The sequence below is a fragment of the Ictidomys tridecemlineatus genome, chromosome 11 (assembly GCF_052094955.1).
Source record: "Ictidomys tridecemlineatus isolate mIctTri1 chromosome 11, mIctTri1.hap1, whole genome shotgun sequence".
NCBI lineage: Eukaryota > Metazoa > Chordata > Mammalia > Rodentia > Sciuridae > Ictidomys > Ictidomys tridecemlineatus.
Genome location: NC_135487.1, coordinates 62,369,157 through 62,383,265, shown reverse-complemented (window position 1 = coordinate 62,383,265; position 14,109 = coordinate 62,369,157). Strand labels below are relative to the sequence as shown.

At 33.3% G+C, this 14,109-nt stretch overlaps 1 protein-coding gene across 2 annotated transcripts in view; it reads right to left on the bottom strand.

Annotated features, from left to right (window-relative positions):
* Positions 1 to 8,735: 8,735 nt before the first annotated feature.
* Positions 8,736 to 14,109, bottom strand: part of Ptgfr (prostaglandin F receptor) — a 40,924-nt gene continuing 35,550 nt past the window's right edge. For both annotated transcript variants that reach the window (XM_005330708.5, XM_040288911.2), the window contains exon 3: positions 8,736 to 12,719. In XM_005330708.5, coding sequence (XP_005330765.1) covers positions 12,420 to 12,719 — 300 coding nt within the window. In that variant the 3' untranslated portion in view covers positions 8,736 to 12,419. The remainder of the gene's footprint in view (positions 12,720 to 14,109) is intronic.

Genomic DNA, 14,109 nt, shown 5'->3' with positions numbered 1-14,109 from the left:
TTCATGTTCTCCCTGGGAACCTGGTTTCTTTATTTTGTGGGTTACTACACATATGTTCACTATTGACCAATGTTTGGATTTGATTTGGCGTGGCAAAAATAATTGAAAGAATTACAGATAGCAAACAAAGATTGTGGTCAGTGCATATCTGATATTAGAGTAAAACTTTCTGTAGTCCTGAAGAAATTTCCTAAATCTACGTAATAGAATGGTAAAATTTTCCTTCTCAGTTTCCATTTAACACCTTCTCACTCACTTGATAACTATCTCAGATACTCAAAAATCCAATCATGTAAAGCACTTTTTTGGAACATGAAAATAAGAAATGTATATTTCTTAAGGAAAAAGCAAGTAAATATGGAAAACAAAGCAAAAATGTGTTTTTTCATCTAGTCTTCTAAGGGACGTCTTTTAATCTTTCCTGGTTATACTCCTTTATGATCAATGTGAATGTTAAGAAATCAGTAAGCTATCTAGAGTTACTGTAGCAAAGACCAAGAATGCATAGTTGCACTGATAACATTTGGAATTTATATTATTTTATGGCTTTCTGCTATAGAACTTTCCTTATTAATTGAAACTAAGGTGTAGGAGTATTCCGAAAAAAGTCATAAATTATAACCAACAGAATTAAACTCTGTTCTGCTTCTTATCATCAACAGTGTTTCACAAAATGCTGTTAAGGAATTCTAGTGAGTATGTCAAGCAAAAAGCTTTTACCCTAGCTAATATATTTTTCAAGACATTAAACAGGTCTATTTTTAATCCTGTTGTAGGTTTTGACATGCCCTCAAATAGATTTTGAATGAGTTTCTCAAATGTATTCAACCAAAGAAACTTCATGTAAACAGTATCAGTTAACAGTTATTCATCAAAGAAAACTTTGTTTAAACAGTATCAATTAACAGTTATCCTTTCCTGTATTACAGTTTTAAGGAAGTCAGCATATGAATACAGGAATCCTGAAAGCCCCAAATATCAAAATTGAAGAGAATATAATACTGCCCCATAGCCCTTCCAAGTACACAAAAAAAGTTTCCAAAGATTTAGAACTGAGTGATTCCTGTAACTGAATCTTCTCCTTCCTTCCCCAAGTGCTGAACTAATCAATTCTTTATGATTTATCTAAGAAAGTAGTACAGTTTGTAAAACTGAATTTGCAAACTTTTAGCATCATTTGTATGACACAGTCCAGTAATTTCCAAAGTCACTCAACATTCCTAGGACACAAATGAAGTTCAGATGTCACTGGAGAGACTTGGCTGTCTTAGATTCTCTTGTCTTGCCTACTAACAACTTATCAGTGCAATTGGCCTAACCATTTTTGTTTATTTTGTTTTGCTCTGAGTTTGTTTGCTTTTGCTTTGGACATTTTTGGGTTTGATTTTGTTAGGCTAACCTAATTTTTTACCACATTACTTTTCAATAGTAAATTTATGAGTTGATATATGCACAAAGTCTTTTAGAAACTACAAGATATTTTTTTGTACCACAGTTTTATTGTAAAACAGTGCTATTAGTAAGAGTCTCAGGATCTTCTTAGGAGAATTAGAAATGTGCACCAATAAATAGAGTATACTCAAGAAATAAAATTCCCACCCTCTTCCCTTTACACACATATTCTCCTTTCCCAGCTACCTCTTAGAGTTGGTACAAATGTACACAAGCATCAATTTAATGCCAAATGACATTATTGCTCAAAAACTTCTTGAAGCCAATTATTAAGTGAAAATGAATATTTTTAAATGTACATGTTATGGTTTAGATATTAGGAACTCTCCAAAAAGCTTGTGTGTGAGAAAACACAAGATGTTTTAAAGGTAAAATGATTGGGTTATGAGAGCCTTAACCTAATCAGTGTGTAATCCACTGATAGGCATTAATTGGGTGGTGACTATTGTCAGGCAGGTTATGACTGGAGGAGATAGGTCATTGGGGCCTCTCATGCTCTCTCTCTCTCTCTCTCTCTCTCTCTCTCTCTCTCTCTCTCTCTCTCTCTCTCTCTTTCCCCTGGTGCCAAGTACTCAGTTGCTTTTGTCCTCCACACATTTCCATCAAGATGTTCTGCCTCACCTCAGGCCTGGAACAATGGAGTTGACTGCCTATGGACTGAGACCTCTGAAACCATGAGGCAAAATAAACTTTTCTCCTCTAAAATTGTTCTTGGTAGGTCTTTTAGTCAAAAATGTCAAAAAAAAAAAAAAAACCTGACTACAACAGTACATTCATTCTTTTATCATTTAAACATACTTATAATGCCAATTAAAGGTTGATAAGCATATTTCTGAAAAAAAAATTGGCAGAGTATTTTGGAGATATATATTATATATAATAACATATATAATAATATATAACATATATATAATATAGAATCCTTAATCACTTTTAAGTAACATCAGACAAATAGAATTCTTAATAATAATTCCAACATTTTAACTCCATAAATTAGGGAATTCAAAAGGCACTTTATTTACTGTATTTAATTTTTCTCCAGGAGAGCAATATAGCTTGAGTTCTAGAAGGCTGGTCTTTTAATCTTCTCCATGTACATTTAAGCAAATAGCTTCTCCAACTATAGTTTTTTTTTCTATTTGAAAAGACATGGTAATACAATGGAATTGTCATACCACAGTAGAGATCAAATTAGACAACTGATAAGCTTCATCACAAATTGATGACAAGGCATGTAGTCAACTCCATTTAGTCTCAGGGTACAAGCATAGCTATTGGTAAACACCTCTGATGATAAAAGGGACTCAGGAATATCAGAGCACAGAATACAGATTCTAGGCTACCTAGAATCTCCAGAAAGGATCTACGAGAGACACGATAAAAATAAAAAAAAAAATTTAAAAAAAGAGTTTTGTTCATCATGCTAAGTAGTTTGGACCTGATCCTGGAGGCAGCAGAATAAATATGATTTGAAATCAAGGAATTAAAATAGCCATAATTTCCACAAAGAAAATTTCAAATAATGTATAGGGTCAAAGTGGTACCCTTTGGAGAACAAAGCGGTAGGAAAAAAGCCCACACAGGCTACTTGAGCTACAGTGGCTAATGTAATGAGGAGCAAACTTCAGAAGCTTAGATGTTAGGGCTCAACAACCATCTTCCACCTCTTAAACATCAGAATAAAAACTGATTTCTGTATTTTTTGGGGGGGATCATTAGGCAGTGGAGTTCTAATCACAGACCATATCTCAGATGGTGTCAATATTTTAAAAGTTAATGTCATTCTTACCTACTTGCAAAATTTTACTCATAATGCAAACAGGAACGTTGAATTTCAGGAGATGGTAATCATCTATCATAAAGAATTACTGGTAGTGCTTATGAGAGATAAGTGATCTCCAAAAGCAATGTAATGTGATAACAGTCTTCCATTCTGAAAAGTGGAGAAACTTTTTTTCTGTGACTACCGTCATTAAAATCCTCTCCCTGCTCTGCTCTGCTTCCCCTACCTCCACAATTCAGGAATCTGAAAAGATCCTGAAATACATGTAAAAGTGAATGATAGCAACATTAGACCTAATAGACTAAGTGGTTGGTGTGGCTTCACTGGTCAGAATGAACTACTCTCTTAATTTTGAATTGAATCACAACCCATCATGACTTCTTTTTGTAAAGGCAAGCTGGTCCACAATATATTTCTATTTTAGTTGTACGCAAGCCACACTGGGCTTAAATCAGTAAAAGACTAAACCACTCGTCTCACAGGAACAGAGAAGGGGCTGGCAGCAGTTCAGAAGACACGGGGACCAAAGCCATTTGATTCTACAGTTGGACTATATATTATTGCACAAGAGTACAGCCACCACACAAATTCTTGCCTCAGGACTCTGGTAAAAAGGGATCTTCTTGGAAAACCTTTCCTTATCATTATGTTTCTAATTAGTGGATTAATAAGAGATGGGAGATGTATGCCACGAGTCAGAAAGATTCAGAATCCATAGCTAGATCTTCTGGAGAATTCTACATCAAGAGAAATGTAATTATTTCATAAGTCTTCACCAAAAACATTACTAAAGGACAATTTTAATATCTACCTAAACTAAATTAAGAAAGCAAATAGATAAAAATTACTTCTAACTTTAGTTTCTATAATTCTCTGGATAATTTTGAGCTTCCTATTTTGCACACTATTCTGAATATCTGTGAGAAAATCACTAATTTATAAAATCAAACTCAAAGTGGTGACGAATGTCTCAATTTTTAGAAAACTGTTTGATAGTTTCAACTCTTCTAATAGTTCAAGTTTTACAAATGAGTATATTGATGCTGAGATTTCAGAAAAATACATTTGAAGAAATGACTACATAGAACATTTTATCTGTGTTTGCATTTGGTATCCTGTGTCAGACTCATGGTGACCAATGACATATTCTCCAGAAGACAGAAACATTCCTGGTGGGACTGTGCCTTGCAAAAGCACAACTTGGACTTGAGTTTCTATAGCTTTTATTCTCTTTCTTTTTTTCTTTTAACTTTCTTTTCTTTTATCTTACTTTATAAATACCATTCATTTGGACTTGTATAAAAGACCTTGATTTTTAGTGCCTTTAGAATAGGATTTTGTGTCCAAGTATTTTAATTTTATTTTGGTCCATTTATTTTCAACTGCCATTTTAATTATTTCTACTAAAACCCATTAAAATAATTTACTTGTCCCAGAAGAGAAGAATGAACATTGTATTTTATTGGGAAAAGAAATACCCAGTACCCCTCTGAGAAGCCAGACTGAATAAAGATTCATTTTACTAGAGTAGGAAATTACTGTAACACCAACTGGAATCAGACAAGAGAGGAAAATAGCAGGATCAAAGAAAATTATTACCATTGGAATTGTAGGGAGAAAAATGTAAAATTGATCCAAATAGGCCTTCAATTCTTTCTTGAAAAAAAAAAAAAAGAAAAGCTTTGGTTAGAGTGACAAAATGTAAGTAATATTCCCAGAGATTGGTATGGTGATTTTGCCTGAATACATTTTGAGAAAAATCCTTTTGAAACTAGTAAGAGATTTGAGACCAACTAAATCTTGGTTCATTTATGTTGACTTTGTTTCTCCATAAGTTTTAATTGTCCATGCATATCACCCCATGTTCTTCTAACCCCTCTTTGCATACATTTTTCCACATCTAAATTATTTGAAGTCGGGGGAAAAATTAGGGTAGGAATGAAATGTCTAGTACTAAAATAATGGTCCTATTTTGAATTATTAAAATGCTTCATGGCTCTTTGTTTCATGTCATAACAAGTAACTGGTTAGCCTCGTTGATTAGACCTGGGGTTCCCAGAGTGTGTTCCTTAGACTAGCATTGCTTGGGACCTTTAGGGACTCTATTGCAAATGAAGATTCTCTAGTCACATCCCAGACCTACTGAATCAGTCACTGAAGTGAGGCTCAACACTTTGATGAAATAAATACTACATGTGAATGGGATGCATGCTCATGTTTGAGAACTCAGTTAATAGGATTGATAGATGTGTGGGCCAGTTGTTATAGATTTATCTTGACATCATTGTCTATACTTGTTACAGACTAAATTATGTCCCTCCAAAATTCATACCTTAAAGTCAAAATCTTCAGTTCCTCAGAATTTGTCTACTGACTAATTTGTCTTACTGAGTCTTCACAGAAGTAGGTAAGGTTTAAATAAGTTCACTAGAATGATCCCTAGTCCCATGTGACTGCTACCTCACAAGAGCTGATTGAAGCGTAGACACACATGGAAGAAAGAGCATATGAAAACAAAGAAGAAAATGGCCATCTACAAGACAAGGAGACAGGCCTCAGAAGAAATCACCCCTAGCCCCAGATTTCTAGCCTCTGTAATTGTAAAAAAAAAAAAAAAAAAAAAATTGTTTTAAATCACAGAGTCTGAGGCACTTAGTTATGGCATCACTAACAAATTAATACATTTTTAACTAACCCACTTAACTATCTACAGACTCTATGCTGTTGGTCACAACAGACATCTGGTAAGAAGAGAAACTAGTGATACAGAAAATTATCTTCTTTACTAGAAAAACTTGTGATAGGTCTTTAGTGTCATTGTAAAATTACTAAAACAAGGGTTATTTTATTATTTTATGGTCTAAACTAGTGTTTCCCAATCTAAGTTAATAATAGAGGCCATGAAAGTCAATCAAAAAACCTGATGGAAAACCACCCCAGAAAAGACTTCAAGAATATAACTAAAACAGGGGAGGCAGTTATTGGCTACACATCTGGTGGGGTGGGGGCTTAGACCTCGAGCTTACCTGACACAAAAACATAAGTTCCATTAAAATTAGAAAATCTAAGGACAAAAAATAAAAAGGAGAGTATGTTTATAATCTTTGAGGCGGGAAATATTTCCAAATAAGAAATAAATCAATAATCCATAAAAGATCACTAAGTCTATTATGGTGAAAGACACCCTCAATGAAAAATAAAATAGCAACCTAGGAGAGAAGTATTTGTAACATATGTGAAAAGGGTTAATATTCTTAACATACAGAGTCAAATCAATAAGAAAAATATTAACAGATTAGTGTGGACAAAGGTCAGGAACAGGAAATTCATAGAAAAGCAATGACTTAACAAATGTAAGAATATGTTTAACTTCATTATTGCAAAGGGAAATAAAAGTAACATAAAATATGGTTTGAATATTATTTCTTTTTGCTGATTAGATTTGTGAATGTAAAAGGCTGCCTTAATACATACTAGTAATCTCAGAAATTAAGCATTTTTTTAAAAAAGAGTATGGTGATTCACATTGCCCGTTTTAGCAGTGTGTATTCATAATGCAAACGAATCTGTCTTAATCCAGTAAGTTCACAAACCACAATAATAGGATATAAAGAAATACACATTGAAACAGCATTAGGTAAAAGAGAAATAAATGGAAATAAAAGCAAGTCTCCATCAATAAGAAAAATCATTATTTAACTTGTGGCACATTCATATTACATAATACTATCTAGATATTAAAAAAGAATTTTCTGTATGTACATGGACTATCAAAACAAAAACATTGCCAAAAAAAAACAGTACATATAATATAATCTCACTTTTTAAGAAGTTAAATTATGTTAAGTGTCTACTGGTGTAGAACTGCTTTATTTAAAATGGAAAAGTTAACACTTCAACAGAGGATGAATTTCAGTTTGAGGTTTTATAAGTCAAACACTGAGAATAATTCAAGTGAAATTAAACATGAAACACTAAGGGTTTTTCAAAGTGCAAATTTAAAATACACCTCGAATCTAAGATATAATTTCCTTAGATTTCAAGAATTTTGCCTCTGCTCTATTATAAATAGATCACTAACCAAAAGCGAAATTTTCATTATATTTTAAAACCTATCTAGATTGTTAACTGAAGATATCTGCCTGCAAATTTGAGACTTTTAATAAAAACATAATGACTTCCAAATTACTTTCTCATAATTACAAATCACATCTTTATCTTATTATGTTCAGTTAATACTTCTTCAGGGCAGAAATATAGTTCTGCCAGAAATTTTGTGCAATAAATCCCTGTAAGTAGCTTAGAACAAAACATTTGTTATATATGAACTTACATCTCAAGATTGCTAAGATTTAATTTTAGCCAAGTTTCTTATTTACTTCATGTACTGCTAGGTTTGAGTTCAAAATGAAGGGATTCTTCCCTTTGAAGAAAAAAAAAAAGGAGAAATGTACTTTGATCTTGTTTCAGTGCTATTACACTACTTTGAATATTCTGAAAGTTTTACAGAGTTCAGTCTCCTGAGTTATGTCAAGACAAACATATTCTATCACAGAGAAATTAAAAGTGCAAAAGGCAAAATTACATTTACTTCATTCTCACTTATTAGCAATCATTTCAGACATAGCTGCAACTGGGCAGTGTTTGTCTTGTTGTCTGCATTATTTTAAAAAGTGAGTTTTTCCCTTACTATTCTGTGTATCTGAAATAAAAAAATTATTCATTGTAAGTAGCACATATTCAACCCTATCTTTATAGATTACAACAGCATACTTCTCAGTATTTATAAAGAGTGAACACTAAATGTTTTATTACATTATGTTCCTAAATAAAAAGGTAATTTAAAAAAATATGGTTCATGTTTAAATATCATAGGAAGGCAAGAACTAAAACATTTTTTTATTGAATGTTTAAATAATTACTGCTGTCTGTCAACTATTTTCAGTCTTCCTCCTGGTGTATCAACCCAGCTGAAGTCTTGTTTTGGCCAGAAACGTGTGAGTAAATGTGTATTTCTTTCCGGTGGACGCTCTAACAGACTGTGTATGATTCATCGTGTTCTGTTGTTTCCCCTCTAGCATAAACAGCAACATATCATGGTGGATATTCAGTCACTTGAGTTCTTTGAAGTGATTATAATGACAGGAACCCCCCTTTAGAGTGGACAGGAAGCACAGATAACCTACAAACATTTCTGAGTTTTGCATCACTAAGATTTGGGGGTCGCTTGCTATCCTAGACCTATGTAGGCTTATCCTAGACCTATATATACCTAGGCCACCAGATTTTAGAAACAATCCCATCTAAATTATGAAACTATGGTAAGACTCAGGTGAAAGAAACTTAGATGTTGCAGAGGAGTGGACAGAGAAGGAATAACAGACAGTAACACTGGAAACCAAGTCAAAACTCTTCTCATCTAATAGCAGGTAAAAATGGGCATTCAGGCTCAAAAGTTGAAAGTCTTTTACGACCATCTTCAAAATAACCACTCTGGATATAGGTTCTCCACATTTATTATAAAGTCATTTAAGTTTCAAGCCAGTCAAAGCACTAAAATTACATGGGTTATATACCAATGCAAGCAACAACACATACACATCACGATTTAATCTCTTGTGCAAACCAGCAAATATGAAGAGCACAAAATACACTTATTCACATAACAAAGAAAAACACATTTCATCTACTATTAAAACATGTCAGTAATGAGTGGACGTTCAACATTATTTACTGGGTAGCAAAGTCTTCTGATACCCAGATGAGGGAGCAAGAAAATATACATGCCCAACCTTGATATTCTGACCTAGACAGTTAATTAATTGGAGCAATGATGGTGCACAGGAAAAGCTAAAGCAGTTTTCACAAAGGGCTCACTCTGTATTTAATAAATGTTCTTTTTAGGGTTGTAAATTCAAATTATGCATAAAACTAAAGTGAATTTGTCTTTTCCTAAGTCTTAAAATGAGCATACGATACTATTATATACCACAGATTTATCCCCCCCCCATATATATGGGTATGTCTGTGTGTGTGTGTGTGTGGACATTTAGGAATTTTCCACTTTAGTTATACAAATCATTATAAGCAACTTTCCATCTCTAGGAAAAAAAAATTTCAAAGGGCATGTTTTTAATCATGTTTTTAATTGAAACCTTCAGTAAAACATTTGATGTTTTGGATACCAGGAGTCAGCATTCTCTTAGTATTTATAATCATAAAATCCCATATGCATTTTTTTGGCTTAAACCACAAAAATTTATTTCTTACAGATCCAGAGGTGGACGTCCAATATTAGGATATGGCTGGGTTCTCTTGAGAGCTCTCCTTGTGGTTGAGGGAAATCTCTCTCATGACTCTTTCTATAAGGGCACTAATTTAAACAAATTCACAGAGACTCTAAAAAAGTCTGACAAGTTTAGCTTTTGCCTAGAATAATACAATTTTTCAGAAATCATAAGCTCAAACAGTATGTGAATTTGCATGATTCCTACTTTACCTAATGCAAAGGAAAATTATTTCAGTTACCCTGAAGGTCTCATTACAAACTTTAAAACAGAGCTTACAACATTCAAATTAATGAACCTGTTGAAACTATTTGTACTATTTATTTCTGGAAATCAGAACAAATATACTTTCACTTGGAACATGAATGAAGTTATTGGTGAATGCTACCCTCTATTATGTATTATACAGCAAATTGCCAAACTATGTGTAAAATATATATCAAAAGAAACAAATTCTGAAATCAGCTCTGACCACTCTTGTGTTTGTTTGCTTTCTTTAATTATGCTTTCCTTGGAAGAAAAGCCTAAATCATACAAACACATATTCTTTTACTTATTTTTTTTCCAGTTTTGATGTCTGTATCATGTGTTTAACATCATCTCAAAATCAATTATATTGCCCTAAAATGATACTCACATGATACAAGTAATCTTTCCAGATATGCAGAGTGACTCCATTGTTACTCCCCAAAGCACTGCATCCCACATGGTCATATCACAGATCTCAGTTCAGATGCATATGGCTAGGACCACATTGTGGCAATACAGCAACAATTTTTCCATTACATTTTAAAGACTCTGGGAGAAGAGGCCTGGAGATTCTGAACGTGTTTCTTCTCAGTGCCTTATCCCAGTTGAAATACATGCAAATATTTGCTGCAGGTTTTTTATCCAAGATAACAAGGGAAGGTAGGTAGAGATCTGGCCCCTTGTGCCTCAGTTCACAGGACACCAATATTCTTAAGTAGTTATAGAAAATAAATATCTGTTTTGAAAGTTTGTCTTGGCTTAAAGTGCTCTTGAAACACATTTATGCAATGTAATAGCAATCACAAATAGCTTCTTTTTAAACATGTGTTGTATATACAAACATACACACACACATACATAATGTATATATACATATACCATAATGACCAATATGTAACTGTCATTTTAAACTAAAATGTGCAAAAACTTTGCAATTCCATGTCCAATTTGCATTAGGAAATTTTTGTCTGTAATTCAACTTGACAAGTATTAATCTAGCATATATTATGTGCTCTACATATGAGAATAAATTTGCAAGATTAATCATTTACTGGTCTTAAAATAAGAATATCATGTGCCAGCGTGTTGTGATCTGCTTTAGATTTGCAGAAAAAATATTGCCTTCAAATCTTCAATGAGGATACATTCTTAATTTCTTTTAATTTACCCAGGACAATTTGCCAAAATCCACAAAGTTAACAATGACTTCCAATGGAAATTAACAATGAAAACCAGAAATTTATGAACATAATCATTTAAGTCTAGCTGAATTAAAAGAATTACCTAGAGTCTGAAAAGAGTTTCACAGAGAAAATTAATTTTTAAATGGACCCAATTTAATGAAAGAAAGAAGTTTTTTTAGAAATACATTTCCCTACTATAAAGCAAAACTACTCCCTATTCTCTGATGGACCTAAGACATTCTGAATGGGTACTAAATTCTTTGGAATGAATTACAAAAACAAGGGGGAAAAAGTCTGATTTATTACTGGAAATTTGGGGGAGATTATTACCTTTGATTTCTGGTTAGCTATTAAAATGATGCCAAAATGCTTGGCTGATATCCAATCTTCCCCTTCAACACTGTAGCACAGGCTTTAGAAGATGCTATCTTACACATTCAATGAACCTGTTGTCAAAAGAGGATTTTCCATTGTCTGTGGTGAGTATTTTTGTGTACATACATGCATGTAAGGCAGAAAAACACTAGATGTAGATAATCTTTGAATATTATATGTTGACTGTGTTTCTTTTATTCTCTGAAACAGAAATAATGGCACACAGCAAAGCACCTTTTGCCCATGTTCTTTGCTCACATCATTGGGGTATAGGTTGTTTGCATTATTCATGGTAGAGCTTTTTAGGAACTGCTGTCATGCAAGTTGCCTATATCTGTGCTAAGTTAAAGCCTCTGTATCTCTAAATATGAACATGTATCAACGTACTAAATTTTTCAAAGGAAACAATTATTTAAAAATTTTAAATCTATACTTGCCAAAAAGCCTTCAAACAATTGACCTTCATAATAATAGATGAAAGTAATCATATTTGTCAAATATGATATGAATGGGCCCATTATAAATAAGCTCACGAGACCAGACAACCTATGAGCCAGAACTGACCTATACAGTAGGTTTTTGTTATAAGCCACAGTTGAATCCCAGGTGCCATGGTCATGCATATATTGATTGAGGCTACATAATGACTACTAAAACAGACCAGACAAAAATACAGGGGCCTTGTAGTTCAATGAGCTTTGTCTATGAAGAATAGTTACAAACAGTGATCCTAAAATAGCCAATCCACTGTGCAGGTAGTGTTAAGGTGTTCCCTAGTAAATAGGCCAAGTAAAAATACATTAGGCCTCAACACATTCATTTATTATAAAAGCATCAATCACACAGATAAGCTCATTTTTTTTCTATTTGACTCCCATAAGCATTATTTCATTCTAACTCCAGTTGACAAAAACAAGTGAAAATATGCAATCATGTACTACTTTGACAAATTTCAAAAGCTGAATCCAAAGAAAGTTATCACCAACTACCTGCTGAGGTCTGAACTTTCCAGTTAGGCTATGTATATTTATCTAATTAACTGATATATTGCCAAAAATTTTCTTAATCACGTTCTAGTCCTACACTGACTTACTGTCCTACTAAACTCGGTGCTTGCTGATTTTTTTCTGCAACGGGTGACTCAGAAATAGCAGCAACCTTTAAGGAATTTTTAATAGAGCTAAGCTCCCAAATATGTAAGCTGATGACATGCACTCCACAGCAGCGTCTGGCAAGCTTGAAGAGATTCTTAAGGACAGCCTTCCGGAGAAGAATATATACCCAGGGATCTAAGATTTGATTCCATGTTGCCATTCGGAGAGCAAAGAGCGTTGTTTCACAGGTCTCCTGAGAATTATTTCCATTTATGCCAATGTTGGCCATTGTTACCTAGAATACAAGAAAAACAGAGAAATCGATTGATTGCAGGCATTTTTTTCAGTCCTGTTATTTTTAACTTAACTAGCTGTGCTACATGACCTTCATTCCACTTCCATAAAGTGATGTTATGCTGCAAAATACGGACAAAAATAAATAATAGAATCACTGATACAGACATTTGAATCCTTTGAATTCAAATTGAATTCAAATTGACATTAGAACTACAAAACAGTAATTTCTAAAGTAAGTCAGATGTGCATGACTAGAATGACTCAGGGAGAACAGATGTTGACATCAGAAACCACCCTTCTTAGACTTCTGCAGATAATAATATCAAAGCCAGCACACATTTTGCATTTCAATAAAAACTAAATTATATTTAAGTACATAAATCATAGATAAGTTAACAGATTTTTTAAAAATGCACGCAGAACATTTGATATTAGTTTGTACATAGTATATAATATTATTCTGTAATGCTACTTTTAGAGTTTTCAGCTTGGTAACTACAATGATAATAGCATCTTTTCTTTTCTGAATCTCTCATCCCTACCATAACTAGGCTAAAACATTCTCAAAAGTAAACAATGGAATTTTCTAAGAACTTTGTAGAAATGAGCTTATCTCTATACTACTATATTGTGACTTAATCATAACAATTCATATTTTGGTCTCTTATGTCCATTTCCTGATTACTGTGATTATAAAGAGAGCATTTTGTAGAAACGGTTCTATAAATGGTCCCAGCTACTATTAGAATGAAACAAATCACTGAGTCCAGCTTTGACAGCCAAACAGTTGCAGAACAAACAAATAAGAGGACTTCAAAAACAACTCAGCTATAAAAAATAATAAAAAAAATAAACAGGAGATAAAACTGAAATTAAATGATACTGGGTCATCATGCCACAAAGACTCAAACATGATATCAAAAAAAACCTAAAAATCCCAAATGAAAAGAAAATCAAGACCAATGTCAAAAAGAAGCATCTTTATTTGCAAAGCTGAGATCAATGCTTAAAGAATAAATATCACTTATCAAAACTTCCATGGCCTGTATGACATAGTGCAAACTCTTTAGCTGATGCTGTGATGGTACATCTGTAAGTTTACCTCTATAATCTTATCTCCCCTGCAAATATCCTATGTTCCAGCCACTGGCCAATATCTCGCTTTCAGAGATGTACCATGTTCTTTGAACAATGGCTTATGTAACACCCTTTATTTTGAACTCCTATCCCCCTTTCTCTGCTAAACTTTCTCTGACAAACTCCTGTCTCTAAACCCCATATAAAACTCATGCAATTTTCCCAATCTTCACCAATATGAATGAGCAGTTGCTCCCTCCTCTGTACTCCCACTGTAATTTGTCCAGTTATACACTTTAAAACAATGCATA